The sequence below is a fragment of the Saccoglossus kowalevskii genome, chromosome 18 (genome assembly GCF_978046115.1).
Source record: "Saccoglossus kowalevskii chromosome 18, keSacKowa6.1, whole genome shotgun sequence".
Lineage (NCBI taxonomy): Eukaryota > Metazoa > Hemichordata > Enteropneusta > Harrimaniidae > Saccoglossus > Saccoglossus kowalevskii.
Window position 1 is genome coordinate 1,098,972 of NC_140658.1, and position 22,693 is coordinate 1,121,664.

The following is a 22,693-nucleotide window of genomic DNA, read 5'->3' on the forward strand; positions in this document are numbered from 1 at the left end:
TGTAGTGGAAAATTACAACTTTTACTAATGAGAGAACTGTGAATTAGGTTGTTCTTGTTTCAAGTGGAAATTACAACTTTTACTAATGAGAGAACTGTGAATTAGGTTGTTCTTGTTTCAAGTGGAAATTACAACTTTTACTAATGAGAGAACTGTGAATTAGGTTGTTCTTGTTTCAAGTGGAAATTACAACTTTTACTAATGAGAGAACTGTGAATTAGGTTGTTCTTGTTTCAAGTGGAAATTACAACTTTTACTAATGAGAGAACTGTGAATTAGGTTGTTCTTGTTTCAAGTGGAAATTACAACTTTTACTAATGAGAGAACTGTGAATTAGGTTGTTCTTGTTTCAAGTGGAAATTACAACTTTTACTAATGAGAGAACTGTGAATTAGGTTGTTCTTGTTTCAAGTGGAAATTACAACTTTTACTAATGAGAGAACTGTGAATTAGGTTGTTCTTGTTTCAAGTGGAAATTACAACTACTTTTACTAATGAGAGAACTGTGAATTAGGTTGTTCTTGTTTCAAGTGGAAATTACAACTTTTACTAATGAGAGAACTGTGAATTAGGCTGTTCTTGTTTGTAGTGGAAATTACAACTTTTACTAATGAGAGAAACTGTGAATTAGGTTGTTCTTGTTTCAAGTGGAAATTACAACTTTTACTAATGAGAGAACTGTGAATTAGGTTGTTCTTGTTTCAAGTGGAAATTACAACTTTTACTAATGAGAGAACTGTGAATTAGGTTTGTTCTTGTTTGTAGTGGAAATTACAACTTTTACTAATGAGAGAACTGTGAATTAGGTTGTTCTTGTTTCAAGTGGAAATTACAACTTTTACTAATGAGAGAACTGTGAATTAGGTTGTTCTTGTTTCAAGTGGAAATTACAACTTTTACTAATGAGAGAACTGTGAATTAGGTTGTTCTTGTTTGTAGTGGAAATTACAACTTTTACTATGAGAGAACTGTGAATTAGGTTGTTCTTGTTTCAAGTGGAAATTACAACTTTTACTAATGAGAGAACTGTGAATTAGGTTGTTCTTGTTTGTAGTGGAAATTACAACTTTTACTATGAGAGAACTGTGAATTAGGGTTGTTCTTGTTTCAAGTGGAAATTACAACTTTTACTAATGAGAGAACTGTGAATTGGTTGTTCTTGTATGTAGTGGAAATTACAACTTTTACTAATGAGAGAACTGTGAATTAGGTTGTTCTTGTTTCAAGTGGAAATTACAACTTTTACTAATGAGAGAACTGTGAATTAGGTTGTTCTTGTTTGTAGTGGAAATTACAACTTTTACTAATGAGAGAACTGTGAATTAGGTTGTTCTTGTTTCAAGTGGAAATTACAACTTTTACTAATGAGAGAACTGTGAATTAGGTTGTTCTTGTTTCAAGTGGAAATTACAACTTTTACTAATGAGAGAACTGTGAATTAGGTTGTTCTTGTATGTAGTGGAAATTACAACTTTTACTAATGAGAGAACTGTGAATTAGGTTGTTCTTGTTTGTAGTGGAAATTACAACTTTTACTAATGAGAGAACTGTGAATTAGGTTGTTCTTGTTTCAAGTGGAAATTACAACTTTTACTAATGAGAGAACTGTGAATTAGGTTGTTCTTGTTTCAAGTGGAAATTACAACTTTTACTAATGAGAGAACTGTGAATTAGGTTGTTCTTGTTTCAAGTGGAAATTACAACTTTTACTAATGAGAGAACTGTGAATTAGGTTGTTCTTGTTTCAAGTGGAAATTACAACTTTTACTAATGAGAGAACTGTGAATTAGGTTGTTCTTGTTTGTAGTGGAAATTACAACTTTTACTAATGAGAGAACTGTGAATTAGGTTGTTCTTGTATGTAGTGGAAATTACAACTTTTACTAATGAGAGAACTGTGAATTAGGTTGTTCTTGTTTCAAGTGGAAATTACAACTTTTACTAATGAGAGAACTGTGAATTAGGTTGTTCTTGTTTCAAGTGGAAATTACAACTTTTACTAATGAGAGAACTGTGAATTAGGTTGTTCTTGTTTGTAGTGGAAATTACAACTTTACTAATGAGAGAACTGTGAATTAGGTTGTTCTTGTTTCAAGTGGAAATTACAACTTTTACTAATGAGAGAACTGTGAATAGGTTGTTCTTGTTTCAAGTGGGAAATTACAACTTTTACTAATGAGAGAACTGTGAATTAGGTTGTTCTTGTATGTAGTGGAAATTACAACTTTTACTAATGAGAGAACTGTGAATTAGGTTGTTCTTGTTTGTAGTGGAAATTACAACTTTTACTAATGAGAGAACTGTGAATTAGGTGTTCTTGTTTGTAGTGGAAATTACAACTTTACTAATGAGAGAACTGTGAATTAGGTTGTTCTTGTTTGTAGTGGAAATTACAACTTTTACTAATGAGAGAACTGTGAATTAGGTTGTTCTTGTTTCAAGTGGAAATTACAACTTTTACTAATGAGAGAACTGTGAATTAGGTTGTTCTTGTTTCAAGTGGAAATTACAACTTTTACTAATGAGAGAACTGTGAATTAGGTTGTTCTTGTTTGTAGTGGAAATTACAACTTTTACTAATGAGAGAACTGTGAATTAGGTTGTTCTTGTATGTAGTGGAAATTACAACTTTTACTAATGAGAGAACTGTGAATTAGGTTGTTCTTGTTTCAAGTGGAAATTACAACTTTTACTAATGAGAGAACTGTGAATTAGGTTGTTCTTGTTTCAAGTGGAAATTACAACTTTTACTAATGAGAGAACTGTGAATTAGGTTGTTCTTGTTTCAAGTGGAAATTACAACTTTTACTAATGAGAGAACTGTGAATTAGGTTGTTCTTGTTTCAAGTGGAAATTACAACTTTTACTAATGAGAGAACTGTGAATTAGGTTGTTCTTGTATGTAGTGGAAATTACAACTTTTACTAATGAGAGAACTGTGAATTAGGTTGTTCTTGTTTCAAGTGGAAATTACAACTTTTACTAATGAGAGAACTGTGAATTAGGTTGTTCTTGTTTCAAGTGGAAATTACAACTTTTACTAATGAGAGAACTGTGAATTAGGTTGTTCTTGTTTGTAGTGGAAATTACAACTTTTACTAATGAGAGAACTGTGAATTAGGTTGTTCTTGTTTCAAGTGGAAATTACAACTTTTACTAATGAGAGAACTGTGAATTAGGTTGTTCTTGTATGTAGTGGAAATTACAACTTTTACTAATGAGAGAACTGTGAATTAGGTTGTTCTTGTTTCAAGTGGAAATTACAACTTTTACTAATGAGAGAACTGTGAATTAGGTTGTTCTTGTTTCAAGTGGAAATTACAACTTTTACTAATGAGAGAACTGTGAATTAGGTTGTTCTTGTTTCAAGTGGAAATTACAACTTTTACTAATGAGAGAACTGTGAATTAGGTTGTTCTTGTTTCAAGTGGAAATTACAACTTTTACTAATGAGAGAACTGTGAATTAGGTTGTTCTTGTTTCAAGTGGAAATTACAACTTTTACTAATGAGAGAACTGTGAATTAGGTTGTTCTTGTTTCAAGTGGAAATTACAACTTTTACTAATGAGAGAACTGTGAATTAGGTTGTTCTTGTTTCAAGTGGAAATTACAACTTTTACTAATGAGAGAACTGTGAATTAGGTTGTTCTTGTTTCAAGTGGAAATTACAACTTTTACTAATGAGAGAACTGTGAATTAGGTTGTTCTTGTTTCAAGTGGAAATTACAACTTTTACTAATGAGAGAACTGTGAATTAGGTTGTTCTTGTTTCAAGTGGAAATTACAACTTTTACTAATGAGAGAACTGTGAATTAGGTTGTTCTTGTTTGTAGTGGAAATTACAACTTTTACTAATGAGAGAACTGTGAATTAGGTTGTTCTTGTTTGTAGTGGAAATTACAACTTTTACTAATGAGAGAACTGTGAATTAGGTTGTTCTTGTTTCAAGTGGAAATTACAACTTTTACTAATGAGAGAACTGTGAATTAGGTTGTTCTTGTTTGTAGTGGAAATTACAACTTTTACTAATGAGAGAACTGTGAATTAGGTTGTTCTTGTTTCAAGTGGAAATTACAACTTTTACTAATGAGAGAACTGTGAATTAGGTTGTTCTTGTTTGTAGTGGAAATTACAACTTTTACTAATGAGAGAACTGTGAATTAGGTTGTTCTTGTTTCAAGTGGAAATTACAACTTTTACTAATGAGAGAACTGTGAATTAGGTTGTTCTTGTTTCAAGTGGAAATTACAACTTTTACTAATGAGAGAACTGTGAATTAGGTTGTTCTTGTTTCAAGTGGAAATTACAACTTTTACTAATGAGAGAACTGTGAATTAGGTTGTTCTTGTTTGTAGTGGAAATTACAACTTTTACTAATGAGAGAACTGTGAATTAGGTTGTTCTTGTTTCAAGTGGAAATTACAACTTTTACTAATGAGAGAACTGTGAATTAGGTTGTTCTTGTTTCAAGTGGAAATTACAACTTTTACTAATGAGAGAACTGTGAATTAGGTTGTTCTTGTTTCAAGTGGAAATTACAACTTTTACTAATGAGAGAACTGTGAATTAGGTTGTTCTTGTTTGTAGTGGAAATTACAACTTTTACTAATGAGAGAACTGTGAATTAGGTTGTTCTTGTTTCAAGTGGAAATTACAACTTTTACTAATGAGAGAACTGTGAATTAGGTTGTTCTTGTTTCAAGTGGAAATTACAACTTTTACTAATGAGAGAACTGTGAATTAGGTTGTTCTTGTTTGTAGTGGAAATTACAACTTTTACTAATGAGAGAACTGTGAATTAGGTTGTTCTTGTTTCAAGTGGAAATTACAACTTTTACTAATGAGAGAACTGTGAATTAGGTTGTTCTTGTTTCAAGTGGAAATTACAACTTTTACTAATGAGAGAACTGTGAATTAGGTTGTTCTTGTTTGTAGTGGAAATTACAACTTTTACTAATGAGAGAACTGTGAATTAGGTTGTTCTTGTTTCAAGTGGAAATTACAACTTTTACTAATGAGAGAACTGTGAATTAGGTTGTTCTTGTTTGTAGTGGAAATTACAACTTTTACTAATGAGAGAACTGTGAATTAGGTTGTTCTTGTTTCAAGTGGAAATTACAACTTTTACTAATGAGAGAACTGTGAATTAGGTTGTTCTTGTATGTAGTGGAAATTACAACTTTTACTAATGAGAGAACTGTGAATTAGGTTGTTCTTGTTTCAAGTGGAAATTACAACTTTTACTAATGAGAGAACTGTGAATTAGGTTGTTCTTGTTTGTAGTGGAAATTACAACTTTTACTAATGAGAGAACTGTGAATTAGGTTGTTCTTGTTTCAAGTGGAAATTACAACTTTTACTAATGAGAGAACTGTGAATTAGGTTGTTCTTGTTTCAAGTGGAAATTACAACTTTTACTAATGAGAGAACTGTGAATTAGGTTGTTCTTGTATGTAGTGGAAATTACAACTTTTACTAATGAGAGAACTGTGAATTAGGTTGTTCTTGTTTGTAGTGGAAATTACAACTTTTACTAATGAGAGAACTGTGAATTAGGTTGTTCTTGTTTCAAGTGGAAATTACAACTTTTACTAATGAGAGAACTGTGAATTAGGTTGTTCTTGTTTCAAGTGGAAATTACAACTTTTACTAATGAGAGAACTGTGAATTAGGTTGTTCTTGTTTCAAGTGGAAATTACAACTTTTACTAATGAGAGAACTGTGAATTAGGTTGTTCTTGTTTCAAGTGGAAATTACAACTTTTACTAATGAGAGAACTGTGAATTAGGTTGTTCTTGTTTGTAGTGGAAATTACAACTTTTACTAATGAGAGAACTGTGAATTAGGTTGTTCTTGTATGTAGTGGAAATTACAACTTTTACTAATGAGAGAACTGTGAATTAGGTTGTTCTTGTTTCAAGTGGAAATTACAACTTTTACTAATGAGAGAACTGTGAATTAGGTTGTTCTTGTTTCAAGTGGAAATTACAACTTTTACTAATGAGAGAACTGTGAATTAGGTTGTTCTTGTTTGTAGTGGAAATTACAACTTTTACTAATGAGAGAACTGTGAATTAGGTTGTTCTTGTTTCAAGTGGAAATTACAACTTTTACTAATGAGAGAACTGTGAATTAGGTTGTTCTTGTTTCAAGTGGAAATTACAACTTTTACTAATGAGAGAACTGTGAATTAGGTTGTTCTTGTATGTAGTGGAAATTACAACTTTTACTAATGAGAGAACTGTGAATTAGGTTGTTCTTGTTTGTAGTGGAAATTACAACTTTTACTAATGAGAGAACTGTGAATTAGGTTGTTCTTGTTTGTAGTGGAAATTACAACTTTTACTAATGAGAGAACTGTGAATTAGGTTGTTCTTGTTTGTAGTGGAAATTACAACTTTTACTAATGAGAGAACTGTGAATTAGGTTGTTCTTGTTTCAAGTGGAAATTACAACTTTTACTAATGAGAGAACTGTGAATTAGGTTGTTCTTGTTTCAAGTGGAAATTACAACTTTTACTAATGAGAGAACTGTGAATTAGGTTGTTCTTGTTTGTAGTGGAAATTACAACTTTTACTAATGAGAGAACTGTGAATTAGGTTGTTCTTGTATGTAGTGGAAATTACAACTTTTACTAATGAGAGAACTGTGAATTAGGTTGTTCTTGTTTCAAGTGGAAATTACAACTTTTACTAATGAGAGAACTGTGAATTAGGTTGTTCTTGTATGTAGTGGAAATTACAACTTTTACTAATGAGAGTACTGTGAATTAGGTTGTTCTTGTTTCAAGTGGAAATTACAACTTTTACTAATGAGAGAACTGTGAATTAGGTTGTTCTTGTTTCAAGTGGAAATTACAACTTTTACTAATGAGAGAACTGTGAATTAGGTTGTTCTTGTATGTAGTGGAAATTACAACTTTTACTAATGAGAGAACTGTGAATTAGGTTGTTCTTGTTTCAAGTGGAAATTACAACTTTTACTAATGAGAGAACTGTGAATTAGGTTGTTCTTGTTTCAAGTGGAAATTACAACTTTTACTAATGAGAGAACTGTGAATTAGGTTGTTCTTGTTTGTAGTGGAAATTACAACTTTTACTAATGAGAGAACTGTGAATTAGGTTGTTCTTGTTTCAAGTGGAAATTACAACTTTTACTAATGAGAGAACTGTGAATTAGGTTGTTCTTGTTTCAAGTGGAAATTACAACTTTTACTAATGAGAGAACTGTGAATTAGGTTGTTCTTGTATGTAGTGGAAATTACAACTTTTACTAATGAGAGAACTGTGAATTAGGTTGTTCTTGTTTCAAGTGGAAATTACAACTTTTACTAATGAGAGAACTGTGAATTAGGTTGTTCTTGTTTCAAGTGGAAATTACAACTTTTACTAATGAGAGAACTGTGAATTAGGTTGTTCTTGTATGTAGTGGAAATTACAACTTTTACTAATGAGAGAACTGTGAATTAGGTTGTTCTTGTTTCAAGTGGAAATTACAACTTTTACTAATGAGAGAACTGTGAATTAGGTTGTTCTTGTTTCAAGTGGAAATTACAACTTTTACTAATGAGAGAACTGTGAATTAGGTTGTTCTTGTTTCAAGTGGAAATTACAACTTTTACTAATGAGAGAACTGTGAATTAGGTTGTTCTTGTTTCAAGTGGAAATTACAACTTTTACTAATGAGAGAACTGTGAATTAGGTTGTTCTTGTTTCAAGTGGAAATTACAACTTTTACTAATGAGAGAACTGTGAATTAGGTTGTTCTTGTTTCAAGTGGAAATTACAACTTTTACTAATGAGAGAACTGTGAATTAGGTTGTTCTTGTTTGTAGTGGAAATTACAACTTTTACTAATGAGAGAACTGTGAATTAGGTTGTTCTTGTTTCAAGTGGAAATTACAACTTTTACTAATGAGAGAACTGTGAATTAGGTTGTTCTTGTTTCAAGTGGAAATTACAACTTTTACTAATGAGAGAACTGTGAATTAGGTTGTTCTTGTATGTAGTGGAAATTACAACTTTTACTAATGAGAGAACTGTGAATTAGGTTGTTCTTGTATGTAGTGGAAATTACAACTTTTACTAATGAGAGAACTGTGAATTAGGTTGTTCTTGTTTCAAGTGGAAATTACAACTTTTACTAATGAGAGAACTGTGAATTAGGTTGTTCTTGTTTCAAGTGGAAATTACAACTTTTACTAATGAGAGAACTGTGAATTAGGTTGTTCTTGTTTCAAGTGGAAATTACAACTTTTACTAATGAGAGAACTGTGAATTAGGTTGTTCTTGTTTGTAGTGGAAATTACAACTTTTACTAATGAGAGAACTGTGAATTAGGTTGTTCTTGTTTCAAGTGGAAATTACAACTTTTACTAATGAGAGAACTGTGAATTAGGTTGTTCTTGTTTCAAGTGGAAATTACAACTTTTACTAATGAGAGAACTGTGAATTAGGTTGTTCTTGTATGTAGTGGAAATTACAACTTTTACTAATGAGAGAACTGTGAATTAGGTTGTTCTTGTTTCAAGTGGAAATTACAACTTTTACTAATGAGAGAACTGTGAATTAGGTTGTTCTTGTTTCAAGTGGAAATTACAACTTTTACTAATGAGAGAACTGTGAATTAGGTTGTTCTTGTTTCAAGTGGAAATTACAACTTTTACTAATGAGAGAACTGTGAATTAGGTTGTTCTTGTTTCAAGTGGAAATTACAACTTTTACTAATGAGAGAACTGTGAATTAGGTTGTTCTTGTTTGTAGTGGAAATTACAACTTTTACTAATGAGAGAACTGTGAATTAGGTTGTTCTTGTTTCAAGTGGAAATTACAACTTTTACTAATGAGAGAACTGTGAATTAGGTTGTTCTTGTTTCAAGTGGAAATTACAACTTTTACTAATGAGAGAACTGTGAATTAGGTTGTTCTTGTTTCAAGTGGAAATTACAACTTTTACTAATGAGAGAACTGTGAATTAGGTTGTTCTTGTTTCAAGTGGAAATTACAACTTTTACTAATGAGAGAACTGTGAATTAGGTTGTTCTTGTATGTAGTGGAAATTACAACTTTTACTAATGAGAGAACTGTGAATTAGGTTGTTCTTGTTTGTAGTGGAAATTACAACTTTTACTAATGAGAGAACTGTGAATTAGGTTGTTCTTGTTTCAAGTGGAAATTACAACTTTTACTAATGAGAGAACTGTGAATTAGGTTGTTCTTGTTTCAAGTGGAAATTACAACTTTTACTAATGAGAGAACTGTGAATTAGGTTGTTCTTGTTTCAAGTGGAAATTACAACTTTTACTAATGAGAGAACTGTGAATTAGGTTGTTCTTGTTTGTAGTGGAAATTACAACTTTTACTAATGAGAGAACTGTGAATTAGGTTGTTCTTGTATGTAGTGGAAATTACAACTTTTACTAATGAGAGAACTGTGAATTAGGTTGTTCTTGTTTGTAGTGGAAATTACAACTTTTACTAATGAGAGAACTGTGAATTAGGTTGTTCTTGTTTCAAGTGGAAATTACAACTTTTACTAATGAGAGAACTGTGAATTAGGTTGTTCTTGTATGTAGTGGAAATTACAACTTTTACTAATGAGAGAACTGTGAATTAGGTTGTTCTTGTTTCAAGTGGAAATTACAACTTTTACTAATGAGAGAACTGTGAATTAGGTTGTTCTTGTTTCAAGTGGAAATTACAACTTTTACTAATGAGAGAACTGTGAATTAGGTTGTTCTTGTTTCAAGTGGAAATTACAACTTTTACTAATGAGAGAACTGTGAATTAGGTTGTTCTTGTTTCAAGTGGAAATTACAACTTTTACTAATGAGAGAACTGTGAATTAGGTTGTTCTTGTTTCAAGTGGAAATTACAACTTTTACTAATGAGAGAACTGTGAATTAGGTTGTTCTTGTTTCAAGTGGAAATTACAACTTTTACTAATGAGAGAACTGTGAATTAGGTTGTTCTTGTTTCAAGTGGAAATTACAACTTTTACTAATGAGAGAACTGTGAATTAGGTTGTTCTTGTTTCAAGTGGAAATTACAACTTTTACTAATGAGAGAACTGTGAATTAGGTTGTTCTTGTTTGTAGTGGAAATTACAACTTTTACTAATGAGAGAACTGTGAATTAGGTTGTTCTTGTTTCAAGTGGAAATTACAACTTTTACTAATGAGAGAACTGTGAATTAGGTTGTTCTTGTTTCAAGTGGAAATTACAACTTTTACTAATGAGAGAACTGTGAATTAGGTTGTTCTTGTTTCAAGTGGAAATTACAACTTTTACTAATGAGAGAACTGTGAATTAGGTTGTTCTTGTTTCAAGTGGAAATTACAACTTTTACTAATGAGAGAACTGTGAATTAGGTTGTTCTTGTTTGTAGTGGAAATTACAACTTTTACTAATGAGAGAACTGTGAATTAGGTTGTTCTTGTTTCAAGTGGAAATTACAACTTTTACTAATGAGAGAACTGTGAATTAGGTTGTTCTTGTTTCAAGTGGAAATCACAACTTTTACTAATGAGAGAACTGTGAATTAGGTTGTTCTTGTTTCAAGTGGAAATTACAACTTTTACTAATGAGAGAACTGTGAATTAGGTTGTTCTTGTTTCAAGTGGAAATTACAACTTTTACTAATGAGAGAACTGTGAATTAGGTTGTTCTTGTATGTAGTGGAAATTACAACTTTTACTAATGAGAGAACTGTGAATTAGGTTGTTCTTGTTTCAAGTGGAAATTACAACTTTTACTAATGAGAGAACTGTGAATTAGGTTGTTCTTGTTTCAAGTGGAAATTACAACTTTTACTAATGAGAGAACTGTGAATTAGGTTGTTCTTGTTTCAAGTGGAAATTACAACTTTTACTAATGAGAGAACTGTGAATTAGGTTGTTCTTGTATGTAGTGGAAATTACAACTTTTACTAATGAGAGAACTGTGAATTAGGTTGTTCTTGTTTCAAGTGGAAATTACAACTTTTACTAATGAGAGAACTGTGAATTAGGTTGTTCTTGTATGTAGTGGAAATTACAACTTTTACTAATGAGAGAACTGTGAATTAGGTTGTTCTTGTTTCAAGTGGAAATTACAACTTTTACTAATGAGAGAACTGTGAATTAGGTTGTTCTTGTTTCAAGTGGAAATTACAACTTTTACTAATGAGAGAACTGTGAATTAGGTTGTTCTTGTATGTAGTGGAAATTACAACTTTTACTAATGAGAGAACTGTGAATTAGGTTGTTCTTGTTTCAAGTGGAAATTACAACTTTTACTAATGAGAGAACTGTGAATTAGGTTGTTCTTGTTTCAAGTGGAAATTACAACTTTTACTAATGAGAGAACTGTGAATTAGGTTGTTCTTGTTTCAAGTGGAAATTACAACTTTTACTAATGAGAGAACTGTGAATTAGGTTGTTCTTGTTTCAAGTGGAAATTACAACTTTTACTAATGAGAGAACTGTGAATTAGGTTGTTCTTGTTTCAAGTGGAAATTACAACTTTTACTAATGAGAGAACTGTGAATTAGGTTGTTCTTGTTTCAAGTGGAAATTACAACTTTTACTAATGAGAGAACTGTGAATTAGGTTGTTCTTGTTTCAAGTGGAAATTACAACTTTCCTCTGAATATTTAAATAATAAACATTTTTTTGAACAGCATCACCCTGGATTCAAAAGAATAATTTCTAGATTAATCTTACAATACATACATGAATCAGGTGGGATATCATCAGGTCATTGACTTATTATGAAACACACATCCTGTCACAACACACAAACCCTCAACACTAACTATCAAATAATCCTCCAGTAGTAATGGTTCCCAAATAATAGGTCTTTGTTTAATTTTTCTATAATTGCTGATTTTTTTCTCCACTTTTCCAGAAAAGCAATTATTCCAACTTCGTGCACATCTGTATCAAGGTAGAAGTATGATTGGCTCAGACTCATCGGGATTGTCAGATCCATTTGCTAGAGTGTCTATTTCAAACCAAAGTCTGTGTACTCAGGTAAGAAAAAAGCAGTTACTGCACCCTTATATTTATACAGGCACAGGCATTCAACCTTATAAATAGAGGTAACATTTATAACACAATTTTTGGTTTCAAAATTATCACCTTATTATTAATTTTGACATATGTCATCATTTTTTTCCCCCAAAGTATGAAATATTGTTTGCAGGGAAGCAATTAGTTGTCAATAACATTTCTCTAGTTATTTAGGGACGACGTCAAAAGATCGATGTCGGATAAAAAACTTAATTCCTTTAGTTTTTGTCCAAACCCCCCTACCCCCCACTGAAACTTAATTGATAAATATTGGTCATGGTGTCAGACTACATTCACCATTAAATACAAATTGATAATCGGACAGTAGTATTGCATAGCAGTTGGTTGTCGGGTGGGTGTAAAAAGACTTTACAAATGCACCTCATTTGACGCACATATTTAAACTCGGACCAAAACATTTTCTCCTCTTGGATGTTTTTTTTTTTCATTTTCTGTTATTTCTGTCTATGATTGGATAGAAAAAAACGAACTACAAATACTCCAAGATTTTTTTGACTTCATTAAAAAATAATATCGTTTTTGTAGGATGGAAACTTTTTGAGGTCAAAACCCCCCACCCCCAAACTAAAGGAAATAAGTTTTTTATCCAACATCGATTTTTTGACGTCGTTCCTTAGTCATACAAAGTAGCTATAGAAAATGAAGAGAGATAAAGAAAAAACAAATTATGATTGTTTTTTTACAGTGTTAAAAACTGTAATTTTTGTAAATGAAAGTAATGAACAATTATATTTTCAAAAGTCAGAATAGTGAAAAATAAAGTAGCCAAATTGGTTGTAAGGTTATGCATTGTATTCACTTATATATAAGCTTTCAGATGATATATAGGTTGCTTCAACAGTGACTTGTTGTGACTTACAGAACAATTTTGGGCTTGTATTTTTTCTGTTACAACCTTAATAGACCATTTTCCGTTCAATGCGAGAGTCACGCTTTATGCGTGAAATCGAATGTAAAAACAGGACAAACAACGGTCATAGCGTCATAGTGGCGTCAAACATCGTGTGGGATTCGACAAACGAGAAAATATTTTGGGGGCTTATCTTGGGGGCCATTTCTGCAATTTCATTGCATCATTTTGGGGGTTTTTGCACATTTCCATGTCCTCATTCGTCTCCAAGGTGTAATTTCAGTTGTAATTTTATTAACATTTACATTAACAACCATATTTGTAGATCACAGCTACTGCTGTTTCTACCATATCAGTCCAGCCCCGAAATAAAGAAATTCAAGTTAAAAATCAAATTGTTCGTTCGTCTTTCATGCATCTTGCGAGATGTCACAGTTGAACGGAAAATCATCTATAACATATTCTGTGTCAACATACATTGATATTATCATGTAGTATAATTGACTTTTTATACCAATTTTTGACATTTAGACAGGATTCACAAGATTCACATGCAACTTTTTAGCTTCGCTGTTGACTTTGTCGAGCGGAGCTTATCATGTGAGTGATTGTCCGTCGTCGTCCGTGTCAATGTTTTACCTTTTCGACTTCTTCTTGAAAACTACTAGCCTGAATCTTTGATACTTGGTGTATATGTACCTCAGATTTGTTCATTTCATGATGATATCTTCAATTCTCTAATTTTGGTGAATATTTTTGTCATTTTTGGTAAAAAGTGATATTTTTGACTTCTTGTTAAAAACCGTAAGTCCAATTGCTTTGATATTACATATATAGGTACTAAATGTGGACCTCTCTCATATTTGTTCATTTCATGATGATATCTTCAATTCTCTAATTTTGGTGAATATTTTTGTAATTTTTGGTAAAAAGTGATATTTTCGACTTCTTGTTAAAAACCGCAAGTCCAATTGCTTTGATATTACATATATAGGTACTGCATGTGTAGCTCTAAGATTTGTTCATTTTGTAATGATATCTTTAATTCTCTAATTTTGGTGAATATTTCTGTCATTTTTGGTAAAAAGTGATATTTTCGACTTCTTGTTAAAAACCAAGTCCAATTGCTTTGATATTACATATATACAATGTAGGTACTAAATGTGGACCTTTCAGATTTGTTCATTTTGTAATGATATCTTTAATTCTCTAATTTTGGTGAATATTTCTGTCATTTTTGGTAAAAAGCGATATTTTCGACTTCTTGTTAAAAACCACAAGTCCAATTGCTTTGATATTACATATATAGGTACTGCATGTGGACCTCTCAGATTTGTTCATTTTGTAATGATATCTTTAATTCTCTAATTTTGGTGAATATTTCTGTCATTTTTGGTAAAAAGCGATATTTTCGACTTCTTGTTAAATACCACAAGTCCAATTGCTTTGATATTACATAAATAGGTACTACTTGTGGACCACTTACAGATTTGATCATTGCATGATGATATCTTCAATTCTCTAATTAGTCTCCGTTCGGACGAAGTCCGAAAACGGGGACTTATAATTTGGTCTCCGTCCGTCCGTGTGTCCGTGTGTCCGTGCGTCCGTCCGGAGTCATATCTCAGAATCCCTTGGACCGATTCTGTTCATTTTTTGCATGTGCCTAGTACTTTATGTGGGACATATGCACATGCAGTGGTTTAGCGATTCGATTCGAAATGGCCGACTGGCAGCGATCTTGTTTTTTGAAAATGTTGTATTTTGGACATGCTTTGTCAGTTTTCATTCAAACTTGGTACATAGATTATACATGTTAGGATACATGTCCATTACGATTTATTTCGCAATTGGATCAAAGATGGTCGACTGGCAGGCATCTTGTTTTTGTTTTTTTATGCGGTATCTTGGACGTGCTCTGTCAGTTTTCATTCAAATTTGGCACATACATGTACTTTATACATGTTAGGATGCATGTCCATGACAATTTGTTTCAAAATCTGGTCAAGGATGGCCGATTGACAGCCGTCTGACTTTTTGGCCTTACTACTATATTTCCACAATTTATGTACCATTTTCATTTGTATTTGGCACATACATCATACATATCAGTGTGTTTCATAATCAGATCAAAGATGGCTGAATAACGACTGTTTTTATTTTGGCCATATTACTATGACACGAAACATGTGTTTTGATGTAAATAAACAATCTGTTGTATACGCCACTTGGAACTCAAGTTTCAAGGACACGCTCGCGACAACCCCTCCGCTTTAATATGACGAGCACAAAGAGAACTTAACGGGGACTGTGTCATTTTCAATGACTTGTTTTGCTTATTAATATTTTTGTCATTTTTGGTAATAAGTGATACTTTCGACTTCTTGTTGAAAAACGATTGTTTTTATATTACCTATTTAGGTACTACATGTGGAACTCTTTCAGATTTGTTAATTTCGTGGTGATATCTTTAATTATCCAATTTTGATGATTATTTTTGTCATTTTTGGTGAAAAGTGATATTTTTGAATTCTTGTTGAAAACTATACATATTGTTCATTTTCTAATGATATCTTCTGTTCTATTATTGAAATGTGCATTGCTAACAGCGGAGCTATCTCAGCCGACTGGCTGCTTGTATATATATATAATTTTCCCGTAAATGCAGACCGTTGATTGGCAATGTACTTTTGTTTATATAGGTCATTGAAGAGACATTAAGTCCTACCTGGGATGAAATGTTGGTTTTTGATCAAGTGGTTCTCTATGGTAAAAATAACAACATTCAAGAGAATCCTCCAATGATAGTAATTGAAGTATTTGACCAAGACACTGTCGTATGTATCAAATTTATTTATTCAAATATGAAAAATTCCAAAGACAAACATTTATTTAATTATTTATGCATTTTTTTAAATTTTGTTCATTTATTTATTTGTTGTTTATTTAACTATTATGTATTTATTTTATTATTTTAATTTTTTTTTTATATAATTTTATTTATTTATTCACTCATATATATTTCTATATCTTGCTGGTCTACTTTATTATTATTTCAATGATTTGAATGGATTATAGCGGGTGAATAATTTTGATTATTTTGAGTTACATTGTACAATAGCTTATAAAAGAATATAGTAATGTAGCTTATAGTACTCTATGGCACACCTGTTAGTAACATTCTCCATGGCACACCTGTCAGTAACATTCTCTATGGTACACCTGTTAGTAACATTCTCCATGGCACACCTGTCAGTAACATTCTCTATGGTACACCTGTTAGTAACATTCTCCATGGCACACCTGTCAGTAACATTCTCTATGGTACACCTGTCAGTAACATTCTCTATGGTACACCTGTCAGTAACATTCTCTATGGTACACCTGTCAGTAGCATTCTCTATGGTACACCTGTCAGTAACATTCTCTATGGTACACCTGTCAGTAACATTCTCTATGGTACACCTGTCAGTAACATTCTCTATGGTACACCTGTCAGTAACATTCTCTATGGTACACCTGTCAGTAACATTCTCTATGACACACCTGTCAGTAGCAGTCTCTATGGTACACCTGTCACTATCATTCTCTATGACACACCTGTCAGTAGCAGTCTCTATGGTACACCTGTCACTATCATTCTCTATGGTACACCTGTCAGTAGCATTGTCTATGGTACACCTGTCACTATCATTCTCTATGGCACACCTGTCAGTAGCAGTCTCTATGGTACACCTGTCAGTAGCATTATCTATGGTACATCTGTCAGTAGCATTCTCTATGGTACACCTGTCAGTAGCATTCTCTATGGTACACCTGTCTGTAGCAGTCTCTAAGGTACACCTGTCAGTAGCATTCTCTATGGCACACCTGTCAGTAGCATTCTCTATGGTACACCTGTCACTATCATTCTCTATGGCACACCTGTCAGTAGCAGTCTCTATGGCACACTTGTCAGTAGCATTCTCTATGGTACACCTGTCAATAGCATTCTCTATGGTACACCTGTCAGTAGCATTCTCTATGGTACACCTGTCAGTATCATTCTCTATGGTACACCTGTCAGTAGCATTCTCTATGGTACACCTGTCAGTATCATTCTCTATGGTACACCTGTCAATAGCATTCTCTATGGTACACTTGTCAGTATCATTCTCTATGGTACACCTGTCAGTAGCATTCTCTATGGTACACCTGTCAGTATCATTCTCTATGGTACACCTGTCAGGAGCATTCTCTATGGTACACATGTCACTATCATTCTCTATGGCACACCTGTCAGTAGCATTCTCTATGGCACACCTGTCAGTATCATTCTCCATGGTACATCTGTCAATAGCATTCTCTATGGTACACCTGTCAGTATCATTCTCTATGGTACACCTGTCAGTAGCATTCTCTATGGTACACCTGTCACTATCATTCTCTATGGCACACCTGTCAGTAGCAGTCTCTATGACACACTTGTCAGTAGCATTCTCTATGGTACACCTGTCAATAGCATTCTCTATGGTACACCTGTCAGTAGCATTCTCTATGGTACACCTGTCAATAGCATTCTCTATGGTACACCTGTCAGTAGCATTCTCTATGGTACACCTGTCAGTATCATTCTCTATGGTACACCTGTCAGTATCATTCTCTATGGTACACCTGTCAGGAGCATTCTCTATGGTACACCTGTCAGTAACATTCTCTATGGTACACCTGTCAGTAACATTCTCTATGACACACCTGTCAGTAGCATTCTCTATGGTACACCTGTCAGTATCATTCTCTATGGTACACCTGTCAGTAGCATTCTCTATGGTACACCTGTCAGTAGCATTATCTATGGTACACCTGTCAGTAGCATTCTCTATGGTACACCTGTCAGTAGCATTCTCTATGGTACACCTGTCAGTATCATTCTCTATGGTACACCTGTCAGTAGCAGTCTCTATGGTACACCTGTCAGTAGCATTCTCTATGGCACACCTGTCAGTAGCATTCTCTATGGTACACCTGTCACTATCATTCTCTATGGCACACCTGTCAGTAGCAGTCTCTATGGTACACCTGTCAGTAGCATTATCTATGGTACACCTGTCAGTAGCATTCTCTATGGTACACCTGTCAGTAGCATTCTCTATGGTACACCTGCCAGTAGCATTCTCTATGGCACACCTGTCAGTAGCATTCTTTATGGTACACCTGTCACTATCATTCTCTATGGCACACCTGTCAGTAGCAGTCTCTATGGCACACTTGTCAGTAGCATTCTCTATGGTACACCTGTCAATAGCATTCTCTATGGTACACCTGTCAATAACATTCTCTATGGTACACCTGTCAGTAGCATTCTCTATGGCACACCTGTCAGTAACATTCTCTATGGTACACCTGTCAGTAGCATTCTCTATGGCACACCTGTCAGTATCATTCTCTATGGTACATCTGTCAATAGCATTCTCTATGGTACACCTGTCAGTATCATTCTCTATGGTACACCTGTCAGTAGCATTCTCTATGGTACACCTGTCACTATCATTCTCTATGGCACACCTGTCAGTAGCAGTCTCTATGACACACTTGTCAGTAGCATTCTCTATGGTACACCTGTCAATAGCATTCTCTATGGTACACCTGTCAGTAGCATTCTCTATGGTACACCTGTCAATAGCATTCTCTATGGTACACCTGTCAGTAGCATTCTCTATGGTACACCTGTCAGTATCATTCTCTATGGTACACCTGTCAGTATCATTCTCTATGGTACACCTGTCAGGAGCATTCTCTATGATACACCTGTCAGTAACATTCTCTATGACACACCTGTCAGTAGCATTCTCTATGGTACACCTGTCAGTATCATTCTCTATGGTACACCTGTCAGTAGCATTCACTATGGTACACCTGTCAGTAGCATTCTCTATGGTACACCTGTCAGTAGCATTCTCTATGGTACACCTGTCAGTAGCATTCTCTATGGTACACCTGCCAGTAGCATTCTCTATGGTACACCTGTCAGTAGCATTATCTATGGTACACCTGTCAGTAGCATTCTCTATGGTACACCTGTCAGTAGCATTCTCTATGGTACACCTGTCAGTATCATTCTCTATGGTACACCTGTCAGTAGCAGTCTCTATGGTACACCTGTCAGTAGCATTCTCTATGGCACACCTGTCACTATCATTCTCTATGGCACACCTGTCAGTAGCAGTCTCTATGGTACACCTGTCAGTAGCAGTCTCTATGGTACACCTGTCAGTATCATTCTCTATGGTACATCTGTCAATAGCATTCTCTATGGTACACCTGTCAGTATCATTCTCTATGGTACACCTGTCAGTAGCATTCTCTATGGTACACCTGTCACTATCATTCTCTATGGCACACCTGTCAGTAGCAGTCTCTATGACACACTTGTCAGTAGCATTCTCTATGGTACACCTGTCAATAGCATTCTCTATGGTACACCTGTCAGTAGCATTCTCTATGGTACACCTGTCAATAGCATTCTCTATGGTACACCTGTCAGTAGCATTCTCTATGGTACACCTGTCAGTATCATTCTCTATGGTACACCTGTCAGTATCATTCTCTATGGTACACCTGTCAGGAGCATTCTCTATGATACACCTGTCAGTAACATTCTCTATGACACACCTGTCAGTAGCATTCTCTATGGTACACCTGTCAGTATCATTCTCTATGGTACACCTGTCAGTAGCATTCACTATGGTACACCTGTCAGTAGCATTATCTATGGTACACCTGTCAGTAGCATTCTCTATGGTACACCTGTCAGTAGCATTCTCTATGGTACACCTGTCAGTATCATTCTCTATGGTACACCTGTCAGTAGCAGTCTCTATGGTACACCTGTCAGTAGCATTATCTATGGTACACCTGTCAGTAGCATTCTCTATGGTACACCTGTCACTATCATTCTCTATGGCACACCTGTCAGTAGCAGTCTCTATGACACACTTGTCAGTAGCATTCTCTATGGTACACCTGTCAATAGCATTCTCTATGGTACACCTGTCAGTAGCATTCTCTATGGTACACCTGTCAATAGCATTCTCTATGGTACACCTGTCAGTAGCATTCTCTATGGTACACCTGTCAGTATCATTCTCTATGGTACACCTGTCAGTATCATTCTCTATGGTACACCTGTCAGGAGCATTCTCTATGGTACACCTGTCAGTAACATTCTCTATGGTACACCTGTCAGTAACATTCTCTATGACACACCTGTCAGTAGCATTCTCTATGGTACACCTGTCAGTATCATTCTCTATGGTACACCTGTCAGTAGCATTCTCTATGGTACACCTGTCAGTAGCATTATCTATGGTACACCTGTCAGTAGCATTCTCTATGGTACACCTGTCAGTAGCATTCTCTATGGTACACCTGTCAGTATCATTCTCTATGGTACACCTGTCAGTAGCAGTCTCTGTGGTACACCTGTCAGTAGCATTCTCTATGGCACACCTGTCAGTAGCATTCTCTATGGTACACCTGTCACTATCATTCTCTATGGCACACCTGTCAGTAGCAGTCTCTATGGCACACTTGTCAGTAGCATTCTCTATGGTACACCTGTCAATAGCATTCTCTATGGTACACCTGTCAGTAGCATTCTCTATGGTACACCTGTCAGTAGCATTCTCTATGGTACACCTGTCAGTAGCATTCTCTATGGTACACCTGCCAGTAGCATTCTCTATGGCACACCTGTCAGTAGCATTCTTTATGGTACACCTGTCACTATCATTCTCTATGGCACACCTGTCAGTAGCAGTCTCTATGGCACACTTGTCAGTAGCATTCTCTATGGTACACCTGTCAATAGCATTCTCTATGGTACACCTGTCAATAACATTCTCTATGGTACACCTGTCAGTAGCATTCTCTATGGCACACCTGTCAGTAACATTCTCTATGGTACACCTGTCAGTAGCATTCTCTATGGCACACCTGTCAGTATCATTCTCTATGGTACATCTGTCAATAGCATTCTCTATGGTACACCTGTCAGTATCATTCTCTATGGTACACCTGTCAGTAGCATTCTCTATGGTACACCTGTCACTATCATTCTCTATGGCACACCTGTCAGTAGCAGTCTCTATGACACACTTGTCAGTAGCATTCTCTATGGTACACCTGTCAATAGCATTCTCTATGGTACACCTGTCAGTAGCATTCTCTATGGTACACCTGTCAATAGCATTCTCTATGGTACACCTGTCAGTAGCATTCTCTATGGTACACCTGTCAGTATCATTCTCTATGGTACACCTGTCAGTATCATTCTCTATGGTACACCTGTCAGGAGCATTCTCTATGGTACACCTGTCAGTAACATTCTCTATGACACACCTGTCAGTAGCATTCTCTATGGTACACCTGTCAGTATCATTCTCTATGGTACACCTGTCAGTAGCATTCACTATGGTACACCTGTCAGTAGCATTATCTATGGTACACCTGTCAGTAGCATTCTCTATGGTACACCTGTCAGTAGCATTCTCTATGGTACACCTGTCAGTATCATTCTCTATGGTACACCTGTCAGTAGCAGTCTCTATGGTACACCTGTCAGTAGCATTATCTATGGTACACCTGTCAGTAGCATTCTCTATGGTACACCTGTCAGTAGCATTCTCTATGGTACACCTGTCAGTATCATTCTCTATGGTACACCTGTCAGTAGCAGTCTCTATGGTACACCTGTCAGTAGCATTCTCTATGGCACACCTGTCAGTAGCATTATCTATGGTACACCTGTCAGTAGCATTCGCTATGGTACACCTGTCAGTAGCATTCTCTATGGTACACCTGTCAGTAGCAGTCTCTATGGTACACCTGTCAGTAGCATTCTCTATGGCACACCTGTCAGTAGCATTCTCTATGGTACACCTGTCACTATCATTCTCTATGGCACACCTGTCAGTAGCAGTCTCTATGGCACACTTGTCAGTAGCATTCTCTATGGTACACCTGTCAATAGCATTCTCTATGGTACACCTGTCAGTAGCATTCTCTATGGTACACCTGTCAGTAGCATTCTCTATGGTACACCTGTCAGTAGCATTCTCTATGGTACACCTGCCAGTAGCATTCTCTATGGCACACCTGTCAGTAGCATTCTTTATGGTACACCTGTCACTATCATTCTCTATGGCACACCTGTCAGTAGCAGTCTCTATGGCACACTTGTCAGTAGCATTCTCTATGTACACCTGTCAATAGCATTCTCTATGGTACACCTTTCAGTAGCATTCTCTATGGTACACCTGTCAGTAGCATTCTCTATGGCACACCTGTCAGTAACATTCTCTATGGTACACCTGTCAGTAGCATTCTCTATGGCACACCTGTCAGTAACATTCTCTATGACACACCTGTCAGTAGCATTCTCTATGGTACACCTGTCAGTATCATTCTCTATGGTACACCTGTCAGTAACATTCTCTATGGTACACCTGTCAGTAACATTCTCTATGACACACCTGTCAGTAGCATTCTCTATGGTACACCTGTCAGTATCATTCTCTATGGTACACCTGTCAGTAGCATTCTCTATGGTACACCTGTCAGTAGCATTATCTATGGTACACCTGTCAGTAGCATTCTCTATGGTACACCTGTCAGTAGCATTCTCTATGGTACACCTGTCAGTATCATTCTCTATGGTACACCTGTCAGTAGCAGTCTCTATGGTACACCTGTCAGTAGCATTCTCTATGGCACACCTGTCAGTAGCATTCT

At 35.0% G+C, this 22,693-nt stretch overlaps 1 protein-coding gene across 13 annotated transcripts in view; it reads left to right on the forward strand.

Annotated features, from left to right (window-relative positions):
• The window catches only part of LOC100329046 (otoferlin), a 317,927-nt gene that overhangs the window by 146,640 nt on the left and 148,594 nt on the right, over positions 1 to 22,693 (forward strand). For all 13 annotated transcript variants that reach the window (XM_085492732.1, XM_085492720.1, XM_085492731.1 and 10 more), the window contains 2 exons: positions 11,888 to 12,012; positions 15,625 to 15,759. In XM_085492732.1, the coding sequence (XP_085348858.1) occupies positions 11,888 to 12,012; positions 15,625 to 15,759 (260 nt within the window). The remainder of the gene's footprint in view (positions 1 to 11,887; positions 12,013 to 15,624; positions 15,760 to 22,693) is intronic.